This window comes from Globicephala melas, chromosome 21, assembly GCF_963455315.2.
Source record: "Globicephala melas chromosome 21, mGloMel1.2, whole genome shotgun sequence".
Lineage (NCBI taxonomy): Eukaryota > Metazoa > Chordata > Mammalia > Artiodactyla > Delphinidae > Globicephala > Globicephala melas.
The window spans coordinates 11,167,691-11,194,911 of NC_083334.1; the positions used below are offsets into that span (position 1 = coordinate 11,167,691).

At 52.9% G+C, this 27,221-nt stretch overlaps 1 protein-coding gene across 4 annotated transcripts in view; it reads right to left on the minus strand.

Annotated features, from left to right (window-relative positions):
- DLGAP2 (DLG associated protein 2) overlaps positions 1-27,221 on the minus strand; it is a 717,919-nt gene that overhangs the window by 528,956 nt on the left and 161,742 nt on the right. For all 4 annotated transcript variants that reach the window (XM_060291519.1, XM_060291516.1, XM_060291520.1 and 1 more), the window contains one exon: positions 23,962-24,016. In XM_060291519.1, coding sequence (XP_060147502.1) covers positions 23,962-24,016 — 55 coding nt within the window. The remainder of the gene's footprint in view (positions 1-23,961; positions 24,017-27,221) is intronic.

Here is a 27,221-nt window from a genome sequence, read left to right on the forward strand (position 1 = left end):
GGTGTGATGGACAAGCAAACCACCTGGAACTGATCGCTCCAGGCAGCCCTCTGAACCCCGGGCCTGGAGTGGGTGATTATGGCTGGACCAGGAGGGAGACCACATGGGGGCCCGTGAACCTGACGGCCAGGCTAGCGCCTGCCCAGCTGGGGCACCTGGCACCGCAAACTCGGTTCCCAGGGCACCTACGTGTCATGTGGTGGTACCCTCCTGGGTGAGTCCCTGATGACCACGGCACGGCCTCAGCCCCGAGGACACCAGCCTACTGGCCAGAGCTATGCTGGGCCTGAGCTGATGCCTCAGGCTACATAAAACATAATAAATAAGGTGATGACAAAAACTTGAGAATGCTGCCCTTCAGATTTCTAACGCAGACCTTTGTTATTAATGGGACTGGTTTTAACTGGCTGGATCTAGGCCCCTAGGGCTGTGCAGGGGACAGCTGGTCACCAAGGGGGTCTAAGCCTGCTGTCCTCAGAAACGGCCACTTGCATGGCTGCCCTTGGCTGGGTCTGGGCACAGGACGGTGTAAAATGTTCCCTAAACGACAAGGGCACCTCGCTGGGCCAAAAACCTGTGTGCGATGGTGCGATGCAAGAGAAATGCTTTCCTCGGAGTCAGGGATTCGGTGGGTGCAGGGCAGAGGGTGTGGCCTCACAGCACACCAGGGCTCGGTGAGCTTCCCGGGAGGACTCGATGTCACACGCGCCGTGTGTGGCCACAGCCTGCTGCTGGGGCGGCTAACCCGTCCTGTGTAACTCCTGGGAGGGGGTCTGGAAGCTCGCGCTGGCCCCGGGCCTCAAGACGAAGCACAGCCGCCCTGCAGAGTCCTGGGAGGCCTCGGCCGTCAGAGCCACAGGCGCTCTCCGGACCGGTGACCGTTTAAATGATATTTTGAATACATCAGGATAAATCAACTGTACTATTAAAATTAGTTTCACCTTTCCTTCCCTCTACTATGACCAGTAGCTACTGTACAATCACCAGCAGCCGCCACTGGGTGTCCAGCGGGCCTCCTGCCCCCGCCAGGCTCCACGGAGCACGCACCCTCCGGGGACGTCAGGGCTCCACGAATGTCCCTGCCGACAAGAAGAGCCGTGAGCGTCTTTCTCCCAGGGGTGCTGCAGGGCTTAAAGGAGCTCGTGTATGTAGGGCCGTCGGAACGGCACCTAACGTGTAATGAGGGGTATAAATGTGATGGTTATTATGATTCCCATATATTTAACTGAAAAAATTGGAGTCAGAAAGGTAACTTTCTGTCATGACTAAAAGTGTGATTTGCATCCAGGTTTGATTCCGAAGTGATGTTCCTAAGAAAAGCATAAGAAAGAGATTTAATATTTTTTATTATTTTCATTAGTATTTTCCCTCCATTACAGCAGAACTAACTCCCTTTGAAAACAAGGGTCATGCAGACGGTAACCTCTTACTATTTCACGGTCGGTAGCGAGCTTCTGAAAATTCTGTTAGAGGCAAGCCGGTGCCCTGTATTCACCAGAGGCTCACGACACCCTTTCTACACCCGAGAAGAGCCATTCGATTGGAGAACTGATACTGTTGCCATCTGATTGCACGAAAAACAGGTTCCATCATTATTAAGTATCTACTGACACCACCACCAACTTTTGTGCCACGTGCTCCGTGTGCTATAACCACATAGTGCATATACGTGCTCAGTGCACGTATGGGCTACATACCGCACAGTGCGTATATGTGCTGTATATATGCTACATGGCGCACACACGTGCACAGTGCATGTATGTGCCACGCAGTTCACAATGTACGTGTGTGCATGGCGCATGTACACTGCATGTATATGCATGGTGCACGTGCCGTGTGCTGCACAGTGTGTATGCATGACGGATGCATGTGCACGCTGCATACATGTGTTGTATCCTGCGTGGTGCATGTATGTGACCAGTGTTGCACGTACACAGTCTATACCACATGGATGATAGAACATTGGTGTGTTAGGGTCTGCAGGGCATCCTGGAGACCAGCTGGTCCCACCTCTGCAGGTTTCAGGTGAGGAATCCGAGCCTGGTGAGGTACCTCTTACCCAGAGTAACACTACCTACGACACCTCGGTCTGAACCACCCAGACTCAGAGAAGACGCCCCATCGTTTCCTGGTTCTCTTTCCGGCTCCGAGGCCTCACAGGGGCCAGCCAGCAGCACCTCACAACACGACGTGTTTTATACGCATTTCCTGTTCATGTCACGAAGGCATGCTTCCACGCGGCCGTTTTTATTATCCCAATTTTAAAGGTGAAATGGAAACTCAGAGAATTTAAGTAAATGTCAAAACAGTCATAAAATAAATAGCAAAACTCCAACATTAAGCCGGTCTTCAGGCTCCGAGTCCCACGGTCTTTCCGCGGCTCTTGCAGACTTCATTTAAATTCCAAGCATTCTTATTGCTTTAATGCCGGCCTAGGCATTTTTAATTTTAAAGAGGAAGCTCATGATGCCCTTATAGTCCTGGCTTTCTTTTACTGGCAGTTCAGGGGCCTGGCAAGTGTGCTGCTCGTAACTCGTGCACACATTAGTGACGGCCCCGGGTGGCCCTGTAACACGGGACGGGAGGCCAGGTCCCACGGGCAGAGCCCTGCGTCCGTCGCAGATGCCGAGCTCGCCGGCAGGTCTGGGTCTGTAGCCCCAACACGGCCACTTTGCTGCTTCTCCACGGGTTAACTTGCGAGGTTTCTGAACATGAACATGATTTTACTTTCGTAGGACGAAAGGGTGTCCTTTGCTTCTACCCTGTTTTCACTCTTCCTTGGCGTCTGAGGTAGAGGCCTGTGTGTCCCACTCGGTTTCCTTCACGTTTTCTCTCTGCGGCCCTGCGGCGGGACGAGCGCAGGGCCTGGGGCTCCCCCTGCCACGCCCTGGGCTCCCGCACACGGAGGGCCCGTCTCCCCGGAAGCCCAAGGCCAAGTAAGTGGGATACAGGTGGGGCAGACTCAGGCCTTGCCCTGGGTGTCCTCAGAGCCAGGCTCCTGGCCCGGCTGACCCGGGGCCCCGCCGTCCAGGCTGCTCGCACGGCTCTCGGGAAGCAGGTGGTCCTGCCAGCGGCGTCTGAGGTCCTCCTGGCCCCAGCCCGGCCCGCAGACCCCGCTGCACAGGCGGCACTGAGCCCCTTCCCGAGCGCTAGCCCCACTGCAGACCCTAGGCCTCTGATGTCTCCTCCACCCCCGCTGGCCCCTCCTCACCTGCACACCCCCCACCCCCCCGGAACTTGAGCTTGTCCTCAGCACCCAGTGGGCCCTCTCAGGACCATGGTCCTGGACCGTCCCAGGCAGAAATGGACACACTGATGCTCCCAGCTCACGTGTCCATCGTGCTTCAGGAACCCATTACGTCCTGTCCTTCAACGGGCCCTGAGTTCTCTGGGAGCTGGGCTGCCCTGCAGTCCAGCTCCTGGACAGTCCCAGACACACACACAAAACTCAGCGAAAATACATCAACATGAACAAGTCCCTCCTCTGCCATCTCTTCCTTATTGGTCCCAAGACCGCGTGACAGCTGTTCCTAGAAATGGATGAATGACAACTAGACCCAACTTTTAAATAAGGAAAATGATGAAAGACTTAAAATACCATTTTGTTTTGAGTTTACAATGGCTTTGGTTAAACGGGTGCATGTTTCTGAATCAGTAATCAATAATCCATCACCGGGAGCACGCCCCACGTTGAGACGACACCCGGAGACAGCAGACACGGCCGTCCTCCCGCCCAGAGCAAACGCACCAGGTGTGCAGCCCGGCAGAGGCGCTGAGCAAGGCCACGGCGGGGACAGTGCAACACACGCCTCCCGGGCTTCACCCCAGAAGCCCCCCAGTAAACCAGAGAACCTTCCTAAGCGATAAAATGTTCTTTACAAAACACCAGAAAACAGCAGTCACACCAACCTCGGGAGTTAGAGGCTGGAAGAACACCCTCAAGAGAAGGTCTGACAAGACACGGCGCTGAAGTGAGTGGCGTGAGCGAAGGTGCTCGGACCTTCACGGACAAGGTCAGCACGCCCGACGCCCCCGGCCCCAGGCCGGCCACCAGCCCCGCGGCTGCGGAAAAGGTGCAACTAGGCGCAGGCGTCCGGGAAGGACAGTGTCTGCTGCAGGTCAGCACCATGTGAAAGTGTGAAAGGCCTTGTTACAACGGCCTGAGACGGCCACGGCCGGGCGCGCCCTCGCAACACGCTGGCCAGGGCTTTATTCAGGGGAAACTGTGGGAGGCTGGCGAAGTGTCCTCTCTCACCCTGTCCCCGGGAACCAGGGGGACGTCAGCATCCCTCCCCCCACCACGCTGTGCCTCGGGCTTCCCGCGTCTCCAGATGCTGCCCTCGGCCTACAGCCGGGTGTGGGTCTGTGAACAAACGGGTGGGGGGTAGGCGGCATGGCCTCCTTCCTCCCTGGTAAGTTCTTTGGAGAGAAGCGGCAGACGACTGGCAGGAAACATGCTCGGAGGTCCTCCATCAACCGATCCATCCCCCCAGCCTTTAATTTCCACTTTCGAAACCCATGTAACAGCCTCAAAACAATAGCTCCGGACTTCCCTGGTGGCGCAGTGGTTAAGAATCCGCCTGCCAATGCAGGGGACACGGGTTCGAGCCCTGGTCTGGGAAGATCCCACATGCCACGGAGCAACTAAGCCCGTGCGCCACAACTACTGAGCCTGCGCTCTAGAGCCTGTGAGCCATAACTACTGAGCCTGCATGTCACAACTACTGAAGCCTGCGTGCCTAGAGCCTGTGCTCTGCAACAAGAGAAGCCACTGCAATGAGAAGCCCGTGCACCGCAACGGAGAGTAGCCCCCGTTCGCCGCAACTAGAGAAAGCCCGCACCCAGCAACGAAGACCCAACACAGCCAAAAATAAATAAATTTATTTTAAAAAATAAAAATAGCTCTTTGGGGTGCCCTGCTGTTTCCTGGTGGAAGCTGGACCCTCGGTCCCGCCCCATCTCCTTAACGCCCTTAACCCCTGGCGGCCCAGTGCCCTCTGCTCTGGGGCAGGTGAGCTGGCAGCCCCCCTGCACCTGCTGTAGCCTCGACCCCTCCCGTCGGGCAACACCCCCAAGACTGCACGTGGTCCTCCCTCACAGGCCTCGGTCCTTTTCAAAGCCTCCTACTCTGATTCTTAACTTGTTCCTAATTTACTAGAAGTAAAAACCGCTCTTCACTCTTATGTGCCCTCCTATTTTCATGAGACAAAAGCAAACATGATTTACAGACATGTTTAAATCACCATAGAAAAAGCACACAAATACTTATCCTCCCTTAAAAAACAACCCAAAAACTAAGCTAGAGTCGTGTCCAGCAAGTAAGGAACATTCTGTTTGGGGGGAAGTTACATGAAATAGAAAACGTGGTTCCTGGGCACATGGAATATAAGACTCTTCTGAAGATACGGACTTAGAATTGCCAACCACACAGAATCAGAGCAGGCACTAAAACATGCCATTTGCTGAAAGAGTCTAAAACGCTAGCAAGCCCCACTGTCCAAGAGAAATACAATGTGAGCCATGCGTACAGTTTTAATTTATTAGCCGCATCTAAAAAGAAAGGAAATAAGGGGGATTCATTTTAATATATTTCGTTTAATCCAGTATATCTATAATATCTCATCTTTAACATACAATCGACATAAAAGTATTGAGATGCTTTACTTTTCTCATGCTAAGGCTTTGAAATCTGGCGTGTGTTTCACACCGCGAGCGCCTCTTGGTTTGGACCAGCCCCGTGTGGAGAGCCGCCGGGCAGCACAGCGGGCCTGTTTCCAAAGGAAACGCGCGACTCGATGAGGCCTCGGTTCCACGGTGGTGTTGTCACCGAGCTCTCCATCCAGAGCAACCCTCCTGGGAGACATGGAGCCCTGGCCCAGGGGGACTGCAAAGACCACAGGCAGTGGGGCAGCACGAGAACGAGGTGTTTCCGAACACCCCGCGTGGCTCTGCGGTGCCGGCCTCGCCCGCCCGCCCGGCGGGAACCGCGGACTCGATGCCGGCAGGTGGCCGGGTTGACCGTCAACACGATCAGCACAGACGCACGTCTGAGCTTCCGCGCCTGCGAGGCCTCCGTAGAAGTCAAGGACGTACACAACCTCTGAACTGCCACACCAGAACTGATTCGGAAACGCTGAAGATCCCTTAGACTTTAAAGAGGCAACTGGCTGAGCTGCGTGGGGGAAAGGCTGTCAGCAGACCCAGGGCTGCTCTTTATTTCTCTGCGTCTGATTGGTTGTTCTTATTGATCCAGAAATAGCCTCAAACGAAGGGAATGTGGGAGCCTTTGCTCCCCAAATTTTCCGTCTCTCCCCAGACCTGAGGCACCAAGCTCCCGCGTGGACCGTGCGTCAGTGTGAAGTGACGACGGGTCCCTGGACTCGGAACAGCTGTTCCCAGGGCTCCCGGCTCCGTTCTCACCACGAGTCAGGAATAGCTGCTTGTCCCGCGCACCTCAACCCCCAGAGCCTGCTTCCTCTTCCCCGAGGGACGGTCCCGTCCCGGCAGCGCGAGAGGCAGATGGACCGAAAACAAGGCAAACGGGGGTGAATTTTGAGCCGTCCCACTCGACGAAGCCCTAAATAGAGCCATGCAAACAGGCCACCATCCAGCCCAGGGGAGGGCAGGAGCAAGCCCAGATCTCCTCCCCACGGCCGGTCCCCACGCAGGACCGAGGGCTTGCCCAGGAGGCAGCAGGAGATGAACCCGCAGGCCTCAGTCTGAAGTCCAACGCTGTGAGCGCCTCCTCGGATAAGGGGTGTCCCCTCACCGTCTAGGGCTTTTGCAAGAATGAAAGTGGACAATCTCGGCAGATACCTTTACAGACCAGCATAGCGGGGCTCAATGAACATGTCAGCTCTGTCCCCCACAGCCTTGCCGGGGAGGGAAAAGAGCCCCGGCCCTATTACGTCCAGCGCTTTCCACCTTCCTCCCAAAGAGTCTAAGAGCAGGCAGAAAGACCAGATAGAAAGCTGGGCTTTGAAGGAGGAACTCAAAGTGCTGACTGATTTCCCTTCCACCTGTGGGTTACCAACATCTTTTTCGTCTTCAGAAATGTTCTTTAATTTTGAAATAATTACAGAAACATAGAGAAGAGGTGCAGAAACAATACAGGGAATTCCCACAGCCTCGTCCCCAGATTCTCCCCAACTCAACATTTCGCCATGTTTACCATTCTTCCTCTTTCTTTCTGATCCATTTGAGACTATCTTGCAGACATAATAGTCCTTTATGACTCATTGTGTGTTTCCTAAAACCAAGGGCATCTGTCTTATAATCGCAGGAGAATTATCAAAATCGGGGGGTGTGCAAACTGATGTGATCCTATTACTTCATTGACAGACCTGACTCAGAGTTTGTCAACTGCTTCACTCCTGAGTTTTACAGACGTGGTGAGTCAGTACCTATGGAGGGCCAGATCGCGGTCAGGGCAATGGGCTATGTCTCATCAGAAATTCCATAAACAGGGGTGAAGGTGCCAGAGAAGGAAGGAAAACTGGGAGGAAGTAAGAGGCCCAGATGGGAGCCGACGGTGAGCCACGCATCTGAGCTCCACCTGCAGGAGGGACACTTCCTGCAGCCCTCCAGGGGCTGCAGGAAGATTCTGGAATCTTTGCTGGGAGCCCCGCTCTCTCCAGGTGCCTGGGAATGTCAAAACCATCACAAGGCGGCACCTTCCTGCCCATGTTCCGGACTGTTTTCTGGAGGCAGGAGGGGGGAGGGGCCTCCTCTCAGCCTCGTGTGGAGGCCCTGCTTTCTCGTTCCCTGGGCCTGTCCGAGTCCACCCAGACCCAGGGAGTTAACACAACCGGGTACCACTTGGTGGAAGCACAACCAGCCTGGGGTCAGCTGCACACACGGCCCCTGCTCCCCTCGGAGACCTGGTCCAGCAGGTCCCGGTGACCGAGGTCCACGGAGTCTGTGCGACTCGGGGGCGTACTGCCTCTGCCGTGTCCCCTATACACGCGTTTCTGTCTGGCTGCAGGAACGCCCTCTATCACTGCCCCATCCCGGGGAGACCGCTTCTGTGAGTCTGTGGTCTTCCCTGGGGACTCGGAGCTCCTGCCCTCCCGCCATGCAGCCCACAGGCCAGGGACAGCCTGCAAAATCCCCCAGTTAGCGCCGTCCCCAGAGGGACTTCCAGGAGGAAAAGCTCTCCCTTCTGTTGCACAGCCACTGGAGATGCGTCCGCGTTTCTTGTTTTCACAGTGAAGGGACCGTCTCCACGGCCGGCGCCCCTACCAGTTTAACATCTCCATCCCCCGCGTGGCTCTGGCGGGCCGTGTACAGGAGTCTCCATGGCCCGAGATCCTGGCATGGCTTCTGTCCCTGTGCTGGTGTCTCCCCACCACCGTCGTCCACGGCCTTCTGTTCTCCACACGCATTTACTTCTCTGATCTCCACCTCCGGGCCTCTGCACGTGCTTCCTCCGCGACCTCGATCACCTCTCTCTGCCTGGCCATCTTCTCGTCTGAGACTCAGCTCCGTGTGCTCTGCAACCCTCCTCTGCAAAGCATCCTCCCAGAACAGCCTCGGGCTTCCTCCCTGTGCCCTGAGTGGCCGGTGCTCACGGCACGGGCAGCCATGGTGACTCACGTGGCCGTCACCCCCAACATCCCGCAAGTTCCCCCAAAGCTGAGCGGTCACCTCACTCGCCCCCCCACACACGGCGAGAAGCAGAGAGCCTGGCGCGTGGGACAAACCTGACAAACCCAGCAAACGCGGGATGGCCGACAGGAAGGACTGGACCCTGCTGTCTTCATTTCTTTAGGAGGTGAGGGTCCGTGTGGCCTGACCTGTGCCGATATTACTTTTGCAAGTGCTGTAAAAGAAGGTACCAGGATTTTCACGGGTGACTCAGGAGTCTTAGCCTCGGACCCCAGGTGGACACATTGGTGTGGCCTTGTCGGATGGAAGCGCACAGTGCAATCATGACACAAAGGCAGGCCAACTTGTTCCTTCATAACGTGGAAAACCAGAATCGCGATGGAAGGAAAAGTGAGCAAAGTTCTCAGATGAGAAAACAAAACCACGGAGTTAAATGCAATTTCTAGTGTTCAATGCATTTCGATCACATTGTCCACTGATGTGTCCTTTCCTGGTAATGCAAGTGAGCGTGGAAATGAGTATAAATCATGGACCAGATCCAGGCTCTCCCTACCGTCCGACAGGCCCCATAAAGCAAGGCCACTGTCTAGGAGGGCAAGGGTCTTCCCCTTTCAGACAAGCCCCGAGGGGGTGGGTGGGACGGAAGAGCACTTGCAGACGGACCGTCCCCAAGGCCCCTGTGACCCCAGCGCTCTGTGCTTTCCAGGTTTTATCTCCAGCAAGTGGGGAGCCCATTCTACCCCATGAACACGGCTGGACGCCAGATGATGGGCAAGAAAGAGACAAAAAGGGATGATTTGGAGCCTCATCCCCAGCGACTTCACCTTTTTGGGGGTTTTAATGCCTCCAGGTTAAAGTCTTGCTGTTTCTGGTACAGCCCACACTCTCCAGCCACCTCGTCATGGGGGCTTGGGAGCCAGTTACCCCCCAAGGTCATCCTGCGTTGTTACTGTGGGATGGACCCAGGGTCCCCGACTGGGGATCTGCCTGTTTCTTCTCTCCACGAAGCCCTGTGTTGACCTGGAGCCACATTAAGGACTCAGTAGGTCCACCGCAGCCCCTAGAGGATGCGCACCCAGCCTCTGAAGGCCCCACCTTAGGAGAGAGGACGAGAGAATTCCCAGGTACAATACGGTCAATAGGTCTGATCTCTGCTCCAAGGCCCCCCGGGGCCGACCGGGAACACAGTGTGGCCTCACCGAGGGGCGTGACTCTCCCGCCGATCCCAGACCCAACACCTGTCCCTTCCCTTGACCCCAGAAGTGACCCTCACGAAGGCCCGATGCCGTCGCCCTGATCTCAGAACCTAATGCGCTGTAGCCTGACGGGAAGGCGACCTGGTGACGCTGCTAAACACAGTGGAGGGGGGAGCACGGAGGCTCAGAGCACCCATGCAAGGCAGTGTCACTGAGGATCCCACGTCCCATGTGGGACCGGGGTGCCCTGGGGGGGACCCGCAGCCCGGGCCCTACATCCAGATGCCAGGCCGACCGTGCCCTCACTCAGGACACACTCCTTCCTAAGTCACGACGGCGCCCTCAGATCCGTGACAGAGGCTCCCGCCCGCCAGGCCCTGTCCTTGTGGGCTTCCCTGCGGTCACGGTCACCAGACGCAGCCTCATCTTCCTGGTGGTCTGTCTCTCAGGGGACCCACGATGGGGAGTCAGAGCCCCCAAGGTCTCATCACCCACAGCCCTGTTTGGCAGAAGCAGGGGGCTCACGGGATGTCGGTGACCACTTCCCACTCCCACCACTATCCCTGCTGTTCCGTGTTTGGGGAGCCTCACCCAGATATCAGCCGATCCCCCACTTTACAGGGAAGCAAACAGTAATCTATATCTTATATATTTGTAAAAAGTTGAGTGCAAGGTGCACCGCTTTCAGGCACGAGGCAGGACCACAGAGCTGGGCCTTACTCACGGGATAAACTCCTCCCTGGGCTCCGCCAGGCCGGGCACTGACCTCAGGGCACTCAGATCTATTCTGACTCATCTCATTTCAGTGCAAAGAGCACAGCTCAAGACCCAGGGAAGGCTGGTGCCAAGTCCTGTCTTCACCCTGCTGCTCACATGGCAGGTCCCAGGCTCCCAGCACCCCAGCTTCTCTCGTTCGTGAGGAACAATGTAACCCCACCCACCTCCCAGGGATTTTACGGGGACAGTGAGAGGGCCTGCGTATCGTGGGACGGCAGGTGAGCACACGGCGCAGAAAGGAAACGCGTGCTTCCCCAAACTTCTGCATCCTCCCTGCTACCCACCCCGCAGGTCCCAGGGAAACCCTGAATCAGCCCCACAGGGGAGCCGCGGTCTGACCCTCTGGGCGCCAGGGCCTGGGGGTGGCTCGCTCTCTCCTCGCCCCTCTGCAGGTGGGGTCGGGTGTACGTATCGATGTGGACAGGTGGGAGGCTTGGCCCCGCCTGAGCCTGAGCGGACGCCCCTGGCATTTCGGGGAGGGCTGCCTGGCCCCCGGCCTGAGCGCGTGCGTGGCCGCTGGAGCCTGGGGCTGGCCTTGCTCCCGGGGCCTCCCTGCCTCTGGACCACGTCCCCCTCCGATGTTGGGGCTCAAGGGGGGAGCCCAGCTGAGTCCGGCCCAGGCACCTGCTCAAGGTGTGCCCTCCTGTGGCGGGGCATTTATGCACCACTGTGACTGAGCCGTGGGGCCAGGTACTCGGGCCAACGCTGCTCCGGGTGTTTCAGGCTGAGGTCGCCACCTGAGTAAAGCAACCCTCCCGGCGTGGGTGGGCCTCGCCCATCAGCCGAAGGCCTGAGTGTAACAGAAAGGCTGAGAGAGAGGGCTTCTCTGCCTGATGACCCTCAAATTGGGACGCTGGCTTTCTTCCTGCCTTCGGACCTGAACAGAGACACAGGCTCTCTTGGGCCTCGAAGCTGCAGACTGTGGTCCTTGTCAGCCTCTAGAACCACATGGGCCAAAATTCCTTATAATAAGTCTAAATCTCTCTCTCTAGAAAGATAGATAGATAAATACATATACTTAGACACACACACACACACACACACACACACACACACACACTCTCGTTCCTTCGCTGGGGAACCCTGACGGCCACACCTTCAGACGGGAGCCACGGAGTTTCTTGTTCACCGTGGGGAGAACCTCGAGGTGCCACAGAGCTGCCTCTACGTCCATCCACGAGGCCTCCCAGGTGGCCGGCTCCTGGCCCACCTTCCACAGACGGCGTCCTTCCATCTTCCTGTCCCACGGTCCAGAGAGAGGAATGTTCAAAATAAAAGGCGAGGGCTTCCCTGGTGGCGCAGTGGTTGAGTCCACCTGCCGATGCAGGGGACACGGGTTCGTGCCCTGGTCCGGGAGGATCCCACATGCCGCGGAGCAGCTGGGCCCGTGAGCCATGGCCGCTGAGCCTGTGCGTCTGAGCCTGTGCTCCACAACGGGAGGGGCCCCAACAGTGAGAGGCCCGCATACCACAAAAAATAAATAAATAATAAAATAAAATAAAAATAAAAGGCGAGCCATACCTGGTGTAAACACCCAGATACATGCAAACATCCAAGCTGCCACCATCGTCCTGCTCCCGTGTCACCTTCATTAGCAATACGCTTATCATCAGTTCTTCAACTACTGAGATCTTCAGATGCCTGAGTTTAACGAACAACTAAGAACAGTTGGGAGCAAGCAGACAGGTCCCTTCCTGAGGCCCCAGAAACGCCCTGCTGGTGCCTCCACACCTTCTTCCAGGTGGCACCAATGTCCCTCCTGTACACTGACCGCCAGGCTGCTCCCCACAAGGCCAGCTGGGGCCCCTCCCTGCGGTGTCCACACCTGGTGCTCAGAGGCTTCTGGTCAGAGACCACCGGTTTGCTGCCCCTCTGTTGCTGTGAGGACGGAGCGGGTCTCGTGGTCCATCCACGCTCTCAGCCCAGGAGGAGCCCGCATCCTCAGGGCTGACTGACCCAACGTTACCTCTTCAGGACGTCAGCACTCATCCCTCCACAAGCGGTGAGTAATCGGCTGACCTGGACCCGGTGGAGCCCTCGGACGTGTGACCCGGACTGAACACCAGGGGACGTCCCCACGAGGCCCCCCTCCCGATGTGCATGCGCTCAGGCTCACGTGCTCACATGTCGTCCTCAAGGTAGGGCTGATGCTGTAATTTTATTATACGGAACTCACAGCACTGTCCACAGCATCCGCCATCTATTCCAGGGACACTGAATTGGTCGTCCCTTTGGAAGGTAATGTTGGCTTGAACCAACCCTGGACTCACTCGTGTGCAGCAGCTAAACTACTCGTACGTGTGTATAACAAACCTTCAGCTTCAATTGTTTAACTATTTTTAAACTAATCTCTGCAACATTTCCCCTAATTGGTTATGCTTTTCTCCTACGTTATTTCTCCAGTAACAGGACACCAGTCGCCTGATAAAGGCACACGTTCAATTCAGTTCAATTTAAAATCGCTGTTATCAACTGCCCGCCATGTACCTGTGCTGGGCACACCCAAATCAGTAAGAGGCCATCCTGACCCTGGGGAAACCTATAGATACCTTTAAGAAGATGCATTAAATGTCACCACTGTGTCCTTCTTAGCAAACATCCTACGTGTGAGCATCAGCGTGAGGAACGGGATGTAAGGCGGGAAGCTATCATTCTGATCCGGGTGGACGCTAACGAGGAATGATATGGGAGATGCGGGGTGGCAGCCGTGCTGAACCCGTCCTGGCATCAGGGTCTCCACACCTCACTCCAGAAAGTCTCCACCACTGGACCTGGCACACAGGACAGCCCATCGCCGGCTCCGACGCAGGTGAGACCTGTCGCCCGGGGACCAAGCCATCAGGACACGTGAAGGTGCAGCGGGACCCTCACCAGCACCACCCCCTCCCAGGCTCCACGTCCCATGGGAAGCACCCCCTCTTCCTCTCACTGTCTGTGTCTCAGTGCTTCACACTCCCGCACGTTTTAACCCCTGCTCGTGCCAGAAAGAACTGTGCTATAAATCAAGTGTTTGCAGCATGACTCACGTGCCCCGAGTCCCTGCTTAGCAGTGAAATTGTGCTGCTAAATAAGCAAGCCTTTGACGGAAACATCAATCACCGTCTTTATCTGGTGCTTTCACCAAACTTTAAAGCCGGGATATTAAAATACACACTAAAACTACGTCCACTGTAACGGTTTGAGGTTTGCAAACAATAAAAGCGTCTCACACATGCACACACGATCATGCTGGCACGTGGATTCACGCAGAGCTCAGAAATATTTTTTACTTATCTTGAAAACCTGATAAAATAATTTTCATCCAAGATGAAATAAATTCATTATTTCTTAAAAAGCTTTAACCTTTAATGCAGAGTATTTTTACAATAAAATGACTTCCTAGCATTATTTTTAAATGTTGTTTTTGGCAAATATTAAAACTGCCTTGAAACCAAAACAAGAACTTCAGTGTGTCTGGAATAACTTTCGGGATCCCTCTCACATCAGGAGTTCAGGGCAAGCCCTCCCTTTCCTGAACAGCACCTCCCTCTGAGGACGCAGGAAACTGTGACCTGTCCCAGAGGGGACGGTCACCAGGTCAGAGGACAGAGCAGGCTTCCTGTCTAAAGTGGCATCTGCCTGGCAGCTCTGACACAGCCTCTGCCGACTTCCACCGAAGTACACGTGAAAATGAGAGTGACGCACCCTCCTCTGAACACCAGGGCCCGTGATCACCTGGCCATGAGAGTCGAGAAGCAGCGTCCGCCAACCCGATGCCCACGGCAGGGGGGAGCCCCGGCCCGGCCCCCCCGCAGGGTTCTGGGCGTGCGTTCTCTCTGTCGGAAGCTCGGCCTGCAGGCCACTTCCACCCAGGACCGGCCCAACGTCAGGGAGCTGGCGGCTCTCTTCCCCAGTTCTATGTCCACTTGGGGAGGACAGGCTTGCAGAGGCGAGCCGAGCCAGCAGTGACCATGCCCTTGCATCAGGGCACGGCGACCACCAGCACGGACTCCCCTGGACAGGGCTACAGTCTGGAGCACCTGGCACCCTCGCAGGCAGGGCAGGAGGAGATCCCCTGAAGGATAGATCCTCCGCAAGGGGACATAGAGAGGCCACCTGCAGCAGCCCCAGGCCTCTCCCAGTACACACACAGTGGGAAATGCCACACACCCACACACGCACACACACGGGAACACGGCAGCGCGACGGGGTCTGACCAGAGCTTAGGTTCTGAACTTGGAAAGCGGGCTACAGAAACGGGAAAGAAACATTGAGAACGGCTAATGAGACTAGTCTGAGACGAATCAAGATAGAAAGAGATGAACATGGCGCGTCAAAGAAGGAGTGCAGTGAAATAAAAAGCAATAGCTAAATTAAACCTGTGGCCGGGCAGAAGCCACAGTGCAGAGAGGTGAGCGTGTCCAGGAGGACGAGGTGAGGTGCGTCCCGGCAGGATGGAACGCTGGCCAGGCAGCAGGACCGAGGAAGGACAGCAACCATGCTGACGACGCAGAGCCCCCTGCCCCCGCCGGCCAGCACCTCCTCCTTTAGGGAACGAGGAAAGACTCCGAAATACGCTGCAAAGCGCACACATCCTCACATCCAGGCCTGACTCTGCAGCCTGGCGCCCAGCCCACCAGGCTTCTCTGGGACGATTTTTGGAAGATCCCGGGTCACACGTTGAGCCAATTTCAATGACCACGTCAAATCCTGTCAACTCAATATCAAATTATAGTGCGTTTTCCATATCAAGGTTTTTAAACATGAATTATTTTTATTGAGGTGATCTTGGCTTATGGTATATGTTTCATGGGTACAATACTGTACTTTGATCTCTGTATACACTACAGGGAGCTCCTTTCAAAATACAGCTTCTAAGCCTGAGGGTACAGATGGATTTAAAGGTGTTTTTAAAAATAATATGCTTTGATATTTTCAATAACTCATAAAATATATAGCAGTTTAGCTTCAATTCAAACCAGTTTGTCTTAACTCAAACATCTATATGTTTAAAATGCACGAAGGAAAAAAAAATAAAGGATGTAACAATGTTTCTTTAGTTAAGAACTTAAACCAGCAGCTGTGAGTTAATGTAACTAAAGACAGGTCGACGGCAATGGCCACTTTATGGGCGGTGTCACCACAGACCACTGTCACAGACACTGACACCCCTGGGGTATGTCATCTCACTGTCTTTTACAAGGAATCACATGCTGCCCAAGCCACTTGATCAGAGAAGGTCAGGGAGTAAACGTGGACGCTATAGAAGCCCATCTCTCAGCAGAGGCTTCCGACGACTCTGTGCACCGTAATTTCTACTAAAGGCTGACAAGAAATTACCAACACTCAGAATTTTAAAGGACCTTGACTGGCTACAACCAACATTTTAAACCAGGAGCCTTAAGCCTGACATTCTTGCACATCCCATAAGCACGTGTGCAAACAAAATACTTGCAGAATTCAGCGGAGACTGAGGTTCAAGGTTTGGAAATGCTCAGAAGGTTGAGCGAGTTCACTGAGATTTAAACCCATGATCCCAACACCTCATCTGCAGCAGCGCATCTTCTCCGTGGCTTCATATACACAACTGACCCGAGAATTTGTCCCCAGAGGTCAGGACACGGTCACGGTGTCAATTAACTTGGTAACTTTATCCACATTGACCAACTTTACTTCACAAAAGAATCTCCTAGGTGCCGTCCCGGGATGATCACAAACAAGAAGAATCGAGGCTGGGAGAGGTCTCCTGGGGAAGCAGGTTCTCCCTACAGGGGATACGGCTCGGAAGCTCAGGTCCCGGGCGTGGACGCCGGCAGTGGACACGCTCCTCTCCGCTCACCCTCAGCTGCAGCTGCTGCAGCTGACGCCCTCGCGTTAACTCACCTGCTGACGCTAACAGACCAGACCCAGGTTCAGCATCTAGAGCAACGACCTGGGCGCTCGTCCCTCTGCGGGTCCGCGGCCCGGGCTGGGCTCGGCCGGGCGTCCAGCGTAGGACAGACGGCAGGAATGGCTCGGAGGCACGAGGCGGCTGCACTCACGCCCGCGTCCCGGGCCTCTCCCTCCCTGTGGAGGTCCACCCCCCAGACGGCTACCCCAGGCCTCCCACTGGCCACACCCGCAGGCCTCGCTCGGAATTAGACAGCATCATTGCCTCCTAATTCTCTGGCCAAATCAAGCCCGAGGCTGAGGCCAGCCCAGGTTCAAGGGTCGGGAACCACACCCTGCCTCCTGACGGGGGACCTGTCAGGAATTCTGGATGTTTTCAACCCACCTCTCACCGTACGCAAGCTCTGCTGCCTGTAACTGGATTCCTCCCAATTGGGAAGACGTCTGAAAGCAATGGCCCAACCAACCTTGTGGCGGTTCACACACAATTCACAGGGTCCAAGAAGAAGAGAGTATCTGCTCACTGTAAGCGTGCAGTTGACGGGCCAGGGCTGCTGTGGGCCCCAAATCCACAGGTTGAGCCCTGGCCCCCGACCTGAAGGTGTCAGGAGGGGGCCTCTGGGAGGTGATGAGGTCGTGAGCGGGGGCCTTCGTGGTGGGATTAGTCCCCTTGTGAGAAGAGACCCCAGAGAGACACCCGCTCTGCCCTCCACATGAGGACACAGCAAGGAGATGCCTCGACACGCCAGGAAGAGGCCTCACAGGGTCCTTGATCTTGGACTACAGCCTCCAGGTGGGAGAAACGGGCGCCTGCTGTCTCAGCCCCAGAATGGACTCGGCGGGGCCGCCGAAGCTCCTTCAGGGAGCAGAGCCCAGGGCCCCTCAGGAGAACCAGACGCACCCCTCCTGTGCTCCTGTCCCTCGACTCACACCACCCCTCATCCGCAGGAGTCTCTTTGGAGACAATGTTCACGTCCAAACCTCAGCAAGTATTCTTAGTGGGGAAACGGACCAAATGGATGACATAAAAAACTGCTTTCTTATTTACAGCCCTTCACTCCTGAAAGTGTGTGGCTAAGCGTTTCATTCTTCCTCTCAAGTAGGACAAGCAACGCAGAAGCTCGTGACTCCACACGTGTCACACGTCTCACACCTGTCAGTTGTTCACCTTCTCCAGGAAGGGGCACATCCTGGAGACCGGGTGCCCTTCTGGTGCAGAGGATGGCCAACGGCACGATGCTGTCCCTACAGGCGATGCGAGCCCCGGGGGCACCTGCAGACAAAGCTGGAGGTCTGCCTGAAGAAGCGGTTTCAGGTCCGCCTGGCATCTAAGGTATAAAGAGCCCACAGCCCCACAGGTCTGCCCCACGAGCTGGGCATCGTTATATCTGGTGTCAAATGCCAGGTTCACTCAGGAAACATCTCAGCGAAGAAGCAGCCACAGAATGTTCAGCCTTGAGCCACAGAACCTCCCGTCTGCACGTTAACCCGGCTGTAACCGTTAACCCGAGGGAGTAAGTACATCACTGGCTCAAGGGTGAGGAGGCCAATTTCCGCTCTGCACAAAAGCATCTGCTCCAGGTGAGCTGGGGCTGAAACCCAGCCTAGCTCAGGGTCCTCACCTCCCAAAGGGCTGACCCTCCCACATGGCACAAAGATGCCCGCCAGGCTTTGAGCGGCCCCCAGGGTTAAGAATAAGCTGCGTGGACTAGAACAGTTCTGGCCTTAAAACTCTGGATCCACAGCCTTTCGTTCTGGCGGTAATTTACTAGCATGTCCAGTTTCCTAATAAAGCCTTGTTCAGTGCATGAAATAAAGCCCTTTAAGCATATGAGGATTTTATCCCTCTCCAGTCGGTGGACAGCAAGGGGGTGAAGCAAGGGGAAGCATGTTCTCACCCCAGCATGGTGGGATCATCAAGATACAGGCTGGAAGGAAAACCGTCGTCATGGCTGAGACATCCACTTTCCTCATCCAGCTCAGCTCGGCACTGCCTTAGTTATTCTTAGTTTATGAATCATATCATCTGGCATCCTATTTGCACAACCACCATTCTTTTTGGAAAGAAAAAAGGCATTATAAATAATTTCAGTCTCTGGGTAAAAGAAACTTACTTGAAGGATTTGATCTTCCAAAGACAAGACATCTTATGTTTAACCTAGTAAGTTACAATGCCATTCACCTGGTGTTTGGAAAAAGCGAGGCATCCCAGGTGTGAAAATGTTCCACTTGACTGAACATCTTTTCAGCAACAGAGCCACCTGGTGTACTCCCCCATCTGGCGTTCTGAAGCTCCAGAGGCCCTGCTGGCAGTCCCTCCCCCTGTGCCCCTGCATCGGGATTCCCAGTCTACACCAGTTTGTTCTTTCACCATATTTCATGGGAAACCCACACTTGGAAGATGAAGGACTTATTAAGGGTCATGATGGAATCATATACTGACTCAGAGTGAGAACCTGCATTTGGGTCTCAGCAAAATACTCAGCAGCTGTGTGACAGTGAAATTCACACACAGCTTTGGGTCTAATTACTGATGTGCAAAACGGGGGCAGCATTTCCTATCTCACAAGAAAACAGTAGGACTAGCCAGAATAAATATAAAAGACCTTATAAACCAGAAACACTGCAAAAACACAAGGCGTAACGTCCACCATTCATGTGAGAACTTAAATTGAACACAGGTCACATCACTGTCTACACAGATCTAAGAATCACACGTAAGTTAGGCGTGAAATTAATGAAACAGCGTTTTATTTCCCCAGATACACTCACTGCCAAACTCTCACCGGACCCGTCACTGGGCACAATTTCTCCTTCAGACAGGTCTGCAGCAAAGGGAGCAAACATACTCATTGATTTTCCTTCACTTGTCCATGTGACATTAAAGGCTTTTTATAACCTTCGACACAAAAGAAACTTAGGGGATTTAGGACTCCTCAGAGCAGCCGTTCCCACGATTTCAACAGTTATGTCCCCTCTGCCTTTGACCTCAATATGAAGCTTCCCATGGCCGTCCACATGGCAACAGCCCTGCTCACCGTTCAATACTGTGTAACTGGGTCCAGTGCCCCAAAGGCGTCTGAACCCTCGCATGACGGAGCACACACACTCAGCCCCCAAATACAAATGCAAGAGTACTTACTATGTCGCTTTTTAAAACTAAGCGCCCCATTGCAAACGTTCAATTTTAATCCCAGATTTTATTTCGCCAACACACAACGGGACAGCCTGCCCCCACGGGGGGAGCACAGGCTGACCACGGCCCCTGAATTAACCCCTCAGGAGTTGGACACAGAAGTGAAGGCGAGAGCTAGGCTCACTAGCTCTGACCACTGGCACCAGGTTCAGACCACTGGCATTCTGTCTGCTACTGGCGCCTGGGGACAGTGAGGACCCCTCCCGAACCCATGTCCAGTAACCACGGCGAGGTGTGTACACCCCAGACATGGGCCAACACCCCACGCGGCTTCCCGCCCCCCTCGCACCAGGCGCCTGAGGCTGGAGGTTAAGTGCCGCCAGCACATCACTGGGGGGAACCCAAGGTCAGTAACACTGAGTCTTCATGGACACCACGCCACAGGCCGGCAAACACGCAAAGATCAGTGACATAGAATATATGGAAAGTACTTAAAATCTTTCCCCCCGGTTTTTATATATAGCTTATTTCACAATCATTCTGCTTTCCCTGTGGAGATATAATGTATCTCAAAAGTCAAATACTGCCACGTGCTTAACCTGCTTGACGCCTCATTATTTAGTTGTTATTATGAAAGTCTGCATAAGTAAGTACCCCTGCCGCTTTACTGCAAAATCAGTCATTCTTGTAACTTCCAGTTATTTGTACCAGCCGAGTAGGCTGTGTCCTGATAGACGGGGGAGTAGATGCTGTGAGACCACTAAGCTCAGGGGCAGTACCCCAGCCCACTGTGTCGCCCAAAGAAAACAGAATTTACTAAGCTCACTCCTGCCTAGGCTTGATTGTCCCAAATGGCATGGAGATTCCGAGGGAATGGCACTGACAAACCGATACGGGATCCAGACCACCAAGGACTAAGGAGCCCCAGCCCCTTCACTGGTCGAAGGCACACCGTCTGGGAAACACGCTCACAGTCTGCATTCTCTCCTACGGGAGGTACAGCAGACGCGTCACGTGATGGTCGTTACATGTAAGTCGTGTACGAACCCGTGAGACGTGGAGCGGCAGAGGGAAGATGAACCAACCTGCCAGCCTCCCACTGCAGCGAAGGGCCTCCCCAGCTCCTGGCCCTTCGGAGGCAGCTCCTCCCAGACGGGGTGAAGGAGGTCAGGACCCAGGGACAGCCTCTCAGCAGCCGTTCTGACAAAGGTCATACTGAGACAGGCTGGGCCCCTGTGCTGCAGAGCCTGCACCTGGACACACGTCTCCTCAAGCAACAGATACAAAGAAACTGTACAGCACTGAAAATAACTGCATGCTTGTGCAGTTGGGGCAAATTCTGGACAAGATACAAAAAGACCAAAAAACCCAACTGCCACGTCTGAGGAGCCGGGAGCAAAAGCAGGGAAGAGGACGACTGAGCCACCAGAACAAGGGAAGAGAGTCAAGGCGACGTGAACGGGAAGAAAAGCTCAGAGCCCGGGGCGGGTCTGTGCATGTGTGCGTGTGTGTGTGATGGGGCAGGTGTGTGCGTGTGTGTGTGTGATGGGGCAGGTGTGTGTGTGTGTAAGTGGTGGTGCAGGTGTGTGTGTGTATGTGTCTGATGGAGCAGGTGTGTGTGTGTGTGTGTGTGTGTGTGTATGTGGTGATGGGGCATGTGCGTGTGATGGGGCAGGTGTGTGTGTGTGTGTGTGTGTCTGTGGTGGGGCTGGTACGTGCATGTGTGTGTGTGTGTGTGTGTTTGCGTGGAAGTTTCCTCCTTCACAACAGACACGCTTTATGCACCCAACTCCCAGTGTTTCCAAGAAAAACATGAAAAATAAGGTCATCTACAGAGGTGCTCAACAGAATTCAGTCTGGTTCTTCACATCATATGAACCAAAATGATCACAGGTATCGAAATAGCAGGAGAAAGGATGAATTCTGTGTCCCACAGCAGCCAAGCTGACCCCAGAGCAGGGCGGCCTCATTACAGTTCCCCGCAGCCCCGCTGAGCGTATCAGCAATGAGACACCAGAAAACAGGTGGGTCTTCTTCCAGACATTCAGCTACAACATACGTAAGTCACTGGAGCATACAGTACTTCTAAAATAAGTAAAAATCAAACAAAACGAAAAGCCATGATTCATCCCAAAGTCGATCTTTTTTCTAAATTGTGGTCAACTACATGTAACGTACAATTTACTATCTTAACCATTTTTGAGCGTTTAGTTCAGTGGCGTTAAGTACATTCACACTGTAGTGCAACCATTGCCACCATCCACCTGCAGAATGTTTTGTATCATCCCAAAATGAAACCCTCTACACAGTCCAAAGCTGATCTTCTTAATCAAAAATTTGAAAAGTCTTCTATAAAACCACTAAGGTAAAACCAAATGGCATTCAAGTTCCTAAGGACCCTATTTGCCATTAAAATGCAAAAGCAATACCACCGTGTCTGAGTCTGAAGAAATTTCCAAACATTTCCTAAATAATTAAGCAGCTTCTGACATATTAGATCAAATTATGTGGGAAAAACTAAAATTCTCACATCTTTCACCTCTAAAAGCTGTAATTTCAGCCAATTCCTCTTTCTCCCCATTTAATATGATTCTTTCCCATTTCCACACCTAAGGTCACAGCCTCAAGTCCTCGGCAGTGACTTCAAAGTGAAACACTATTACATAAAAATATTTTTAAGGAATCTGCCTAGTGGATGGCATCAATATTCAGGTCATAATGGAAGGCAGCTTTCTTGGTTCTAGAGGTTGGTTACCTGCATTCTTATGAAAAGCAAATAAAGTGTCTCAATTTGGAAATATCTGCTATGTGAACTTGAAACTTCTTATACAACAAACTGTCTAAAAATAGAAGAAACTCATTTCAATATTTAAAATGCACTCAGATCCCCACAGAACAGTACTTAACTTTTAATTGATTTTATCATTATTTTTGATGCTTCTCAGAATCAGTAATGACTCACCTGGAAGAGAGAAACTTATCTGGAAAATGCATTCCAACTTTAAATTGTGTTATACTCACAGTTGTTGACAGACACAGTTTGCAAAATCTTTGTTTCTTCACATGTGACTTGTTCATATTTTCATGACTAACCAAGACTTTCAGAAAATAGAAAGAGGCTCAAAAAAAAAATCTAACCACGTTCTAAACAAACTTCCCTATAAGCAGTGAATTTGTTCACATTTGCAGCTGAGACGTAATTGATCGGGCAGAACCAAAACAGAGACAGGTCTATGAACTTTTTTGAAAAATAATAGAGTCGGTAATATAATCTATCCATAATCATAAGTTAAAAAAAATTAAGATCTTATTTTTCCAAAATACTCTGTGTTTTACATTGGACTGCATGGTATAAAACAGTGCCTTGTAAGTTACGAATGGAACCCCGGTAAACAAACCAGCAAGTCAAGATGCTGTTTATGATAAAAGTAGAGAAATTCCCAACAGATTACATTCTTCTAATTATCACAGAAGAGCCCATTCTGATTCATTTTGTTTAGCTAGAAAACACATAAGGAAATGTCAGAAGCCTCTGTTTCATAGCCCGCAAAAGTATCCTGGGACACAGACAGACATACTTGGCAGGACACAACTGATTCTAGAAATGAATAAACTCTGATAAAACCCTGTGCAAAAAAGAAGCAGCATCTCAATCTTTTCCTCAGGACTTGAGTCTCTGAATAAAACACTTTAAGTTAGAGCGAGTGAGACCCAGATCCACAGGATAACACGCTTCACGTAAATAATTCTCTTTGTTTAACTTGAAAACAACGAAGTTCCAAAGGATTTTTTTTCAGACTTTTTTCCCTCCATCGTGTTTCCTTAAAAGTAATGCAAACCACCTTACTTACAACCTCTAACCACATACATCTGCCTGACAATGAGAAATCACAGGGTCAGAGAATCTCCCACTTCAAGATATCCATCCTATTGTTTGATTCATTGAGGTCCTCAAGGTTTGAAGAACAGGATACCTGGCCAGTTCCTACCCTGATTGCCAGGAAAGCCTTGACTGCAAACAGGCCCCAAAGCCACGCCACGCTAGCCAACAATGTGGTTTGCCTTAATAAATACCATCCACAACGGAAACAACTTTGAAATTAAGATATTCAGCTTTATAAGACGACCGGTTTCCCTTCAAAATCCAAGGCAACAATCCTCTGAATCTATTTCCTTCTTCAAATAAAAACAGGTCTCTGAGCTCCAGTCACAACTCACTGTAGAACTGAATCATCCGTTTGTTTTTTGCTTGTTTCAGTCAATATATAAGACAACCACCTTAGAAAACCAAGATATCTAAATTAGGCAATCATATTTCTCAATTTTCCACGGATATAACACCAAGAATCTCAAACCAGAAGAACAAAATGCATTTACCTGTGTTCCTGTCTGGTAAGATACAGCAATGCTTCTGCAGAATGCCAGGCAAAACCTGTTTCAAAACAAATAAATAAAAGACATGTGGTTATCATTCAGGTGGAGAAAGGCGTCTCATTAACTGTTGCAAGTGTTTTTCTAATAAGGCCATTCAGTGTTGCACAGTCAACATGCCCAGAACGATCTAACAAATTAAACAGTACTGAAAAATTCTGATACATACATTTTTCATCAAAGAGGTTAATCAGATTAGGTAAGTGTGCTCATTATATATGCTGCTCCTAGGACGGTAATGGTGTTCTGTTTAATGTATGTCTCTAATGGGTCCTCAAAGCACCTTGAAAGCTGCACTCAGGGGATGTCTACAAGAAGGCAAATGGGCCCACCAATTCTGTGATGGCTTTTAAAATACGAGATGCAATTAGAGCCTGAAAAGGGAGGCTTCATGGGGCAGTTCCTTGGGTCCATCTTCTAGGATCTAAGCCAAGACGCTTTTATCAAGGATGAGTCACAAAGAAAATGTGAAAGAAAAGCCTGCGTTTACACACACAGTTCGGTAGTAAAAGGTGAAGGAAATATCTTATTTGATAAGCAAAAGGAAGGTGAAAATAATGAAAAATGGCTTTCCCAAGAAACGTCAGCGCTGTAAGGTAACTGCAAAGTGCAGACTTAAAAAGAATTCGTGACTGAAGAGATCTCTGTGGGAAGATCTACCCATGAGGCTGCAACCATTCCCCAGACCTCCCCGATTACAAACCCCAACCTTCTCAGCCAGGAAGCATGCGTTACGCCCCTCTGGAGCAAATGAATCAGGCAGTGGAGGGGAGAAGCGGGTGTTGCAAAGACGCTGCAGTCTCAACGCTGCCCTCGACCAGCGCAGGGTCTGCTGAGTATACAACAGGCTCTAGTAAACATGTTCAATGAATGCAGAAGTTTTTCTCCAGAATAATGATTCCCTTCCCTTCCACGCCCTCACGATGCCACTACGTCGAGACAAGAAACCCTGGGACCATGTTTGACACTCATCTCTCCCAGCGCTTGATGTCCAACTGTGCAAACACACACACACACACACACACACACACACACACACACACACTTCACATCCTGGGCTCCTTGTAAATCTGCATCCCTTCTGATTCCAAAGCCAACACACCCACTTCCAGAGGGACGCTCCTTGGCTTACCTATCCATAGTTAAGACTACGGCCTAATCACTGTCGTAAATGTGGGATCAGACAAGAACAGTCGATGGGTGCTAAAGCTGGGGGTGGTTTGATGAGGAGATCTGAGTGGTTTTAAAGAATCCCCGCACAGGGAGCTCGGTGCTTTGTGACCGCCTGGAGGGGTGGGATAGGGAGGGTGGGAGGGAGGGAGACGCAAGAGGGAGGAGATATGGGAACATATGTATACGTATAACTGATTCACTTTGTTATAAAGCAGAAACTAACACACCATTGTAAAGCAATTATACCCCAATAAAAATGTTAAAAAAAAAAAAAAAAGAATCCCCGCAGAGCCCCAAGGGATGCGAAAGAGTAATAATTACACCCGAGAGAGACGTGACCAAAATGAGCATCTCTGTGAGAGGAAGTGGGCGGGGCCGAGGGAAAGACCCCTGTACAGCAGGAGCCTCCGCTGCCGGCTACACAGCACCCGCCGTCTACACGGCATCCTCGGTCTACATGGCACCCTCTGACTCTGGGTCCTGGTTTTCTTTTCCTAACTCTTACATTTGGAATTATGTCCAAATATAAAGGTTTTTTTGAGTTTTGCTCTTGTTCCTTGACCATCCTCTGCTCTCTGGGCCCTTCTTTCCTGTGTCATCACTTTCGTCGGCCTCATGAGGAAGCCAGGTGGGCTCCAATCAATACGCCACTTTTGACTGGACCCCCTCGGTCCCCGAGGCTCGTGGACAAGTGAAGAGCTATGCTGTTTAAACAGGAAATAACACTGTTCCACTGTGAGATGCAGATGGCAATATAGTGTCAGGACGTTACTACATGTTCAGTCCAATGGCACGTTGGCGAAGCCACCTTAGCTTAGTCCCCAGAAGAGGCCACGTCACCTCCTAACAGCCGCCCCCGCCACGTCGTGTCGCCAGGACAGCCGGTCCCACGAGGGTGTGGGGATGCTGCTCACAGGTGGTGGTAGCAGGAACGCGGAGGTCCGGTGCCTGCTGGCGTCTCCCCGTGAAGGTTAGGCGAATCCTGTCTGTGAGTCCTGGTGCTCCCTGCTCAGCTCCCCACAGGCCAAGGATGCTCGGTGCCTCTGGCTTTGAAGGGTGGAGGCCCCGAAGCCGCTGCCCGGACGGAGGGTGCAGCACACACGTGGGCCCCGTGTCTCTGCTCTCACCTCCCAGGCAGCCGGCAGGGTGGACAGAGTGCACGCGAGGAGGACACCGGCCAGAGTGGATGGGACAGACGTGCTCAAGGGCAGGCGATGTCAATGCCCCGGATGTCGGGGCCGTTACCGCACACAACTCCGCTCGTGAGCACGGGCGTGGGCGAGGCTGCGGCAGGAGGGCCGGAGCTGGGGTGCGGGTCAGGACTGCTCCGGGCAGACGTTCAAACCCTGGGCCGTCACCCGGCAGGCCTGGACAGGAATTACAAGGACCAAAACCAGTAAAGTCACACCAGCCAAGGGGCAGAAACCGCCTGCGTGGGTATCGCCGGGGGCCGTATGCAGACTGCAGGGATCCCGTCGGGGACTAGGGGTCGGAGCCCCGGAAGTCGCATTCCTCTCAGCACCTGGGCTTTCCTCCAGGTTCCCCGTGGTGGGGTGGTGTCCCCGAGACCCACTGCAGGGGGCGCCCCTTCAGCGGCACTGTCCACGCCCCGCGAGGTGCTCTCCCCACAAAAACGGGCGTGAGGAACCTCCTGGAGACACGGGTGTCCACGACCTTGACTGTGCTGAGGGGCTCACAGGCGCGTACAAGTGTCCAGACGCAACAAGCTGTGTGCCCTGAATGTGCGCCGGCTTTGTATACCAGTTATACCTCAGGACACCTGATAACAAGGTTTCTGCTCCAAATTCTCCGTGGATTTCTGCTGCGCCTTTAAACACACGTGTGTGCACACACACGCACGCACACAGACACCGCACGTCTAACGCGCTCCCAGCACTGCTCACCTGCTCAGCCCGAAGAACCACGGGCGCCCAGGCTGCGCCCAAGCAACACGGCCACATGTCTAATGAAACCGTCCCGTCGGTGCACGTGGTCAAGTTTTGAGTGGGCAGAGCGACTACAGTAAAAATCCA